At 59.2% G+C, this 630-nt stretch overlaps 1 protein-coding gene across 1 annotated transcript in view; it reads left to right on the forward strand.

The window, feature by feature from the left end:
* The first annotated feature begins 19 nt into the window (after positions 1-19).
* Positions 20-630, forward strand: part of LOC104276877 (cyclic nucleotide-gated cation channel beta-1-like) — a 9467-nt gene continuing 8856 nt past the window's right edge. Inside the window, exons 1-2 of the mRNA XM_009873334.1 lie at positions 20-53; positions 211-392. Coding sequence (XP_009871636.1) covers positions 308-392 — 85 coding nt within the window. The 5' untranslated portion in view covers positions 20-53; positions 211-307. The remainder of the gene's footprint in view (positions 54-210; positions 393-630) is intronic.

Genomic DNA, 630 nt, shown 5'->3' on the forward strand with positions numbered 1-630 from the left:
GAAAAGCCTGACTGACCCCGACGTCACCTCAGACGACGAGAGCCCTGCCGCATGTGAGTCGGAGTGGGGCTGGCAAGCGTTTCCCTGCCGGGTGCCCACGCACGCTGGGCTTCCAGGGACGCAGCTGCTTTATTAACGGTTCGAAGGCCTTAAGGCAAATTGCCAGAAGAGGATTTCTGCCCTTTAAAACAACCCTGTGGTCTCTCCCAGCCCCTGCCAAGCCGGCGCCTTCGGCAGCGCGCCGGGCCCGCCGGCGGGAGCGGAGCCGGGAGGGGACGATGCGGCGGGGGACGAGCACTACTGCGAGATGCTGTGCTGCGCCTTCAAGCGCCCGCCCTGGCTGGGACGTCTGAAAAACTACCAGTTCCCCAGCAGCATCGACCCACTCACCAGTGAGTGATGGAGCCTGGGCTGGGGGTGAGCCGGAGGGGCCGGGGGAGAGGGGTTGTAAAAGATGAGACCTCATAGGGAAGGGAGGACAAGTGAGGGAGGAGCGACTTAGCTTATACCTCTCTGCTAAAAAAAACAAACCAGCATTTTAAATTCCTCTGCAAGGCTTTCCTAAATACAAGGGGTGATGGCCTGAAACTGCAAGAGGGGAGATTTAGATTAGATATAAGGGGATGACCC

Source organism: Apaloderma vittatum, unplaced genomic scaffold, assembly GCF_000703405.1.
Source record: "Apaloderma vittatum isolate BGI_N311 unplaced genomic scaffold, ASM70340v1 scaffold5877, whole genome shotgun sequence".
Taxonomy (NCBI): Eukaryota; Metazoa; Chordata; class Aves; order Trogoniformes; family Trogonidae; genus Apaloderma; species Apaloderma vittatum.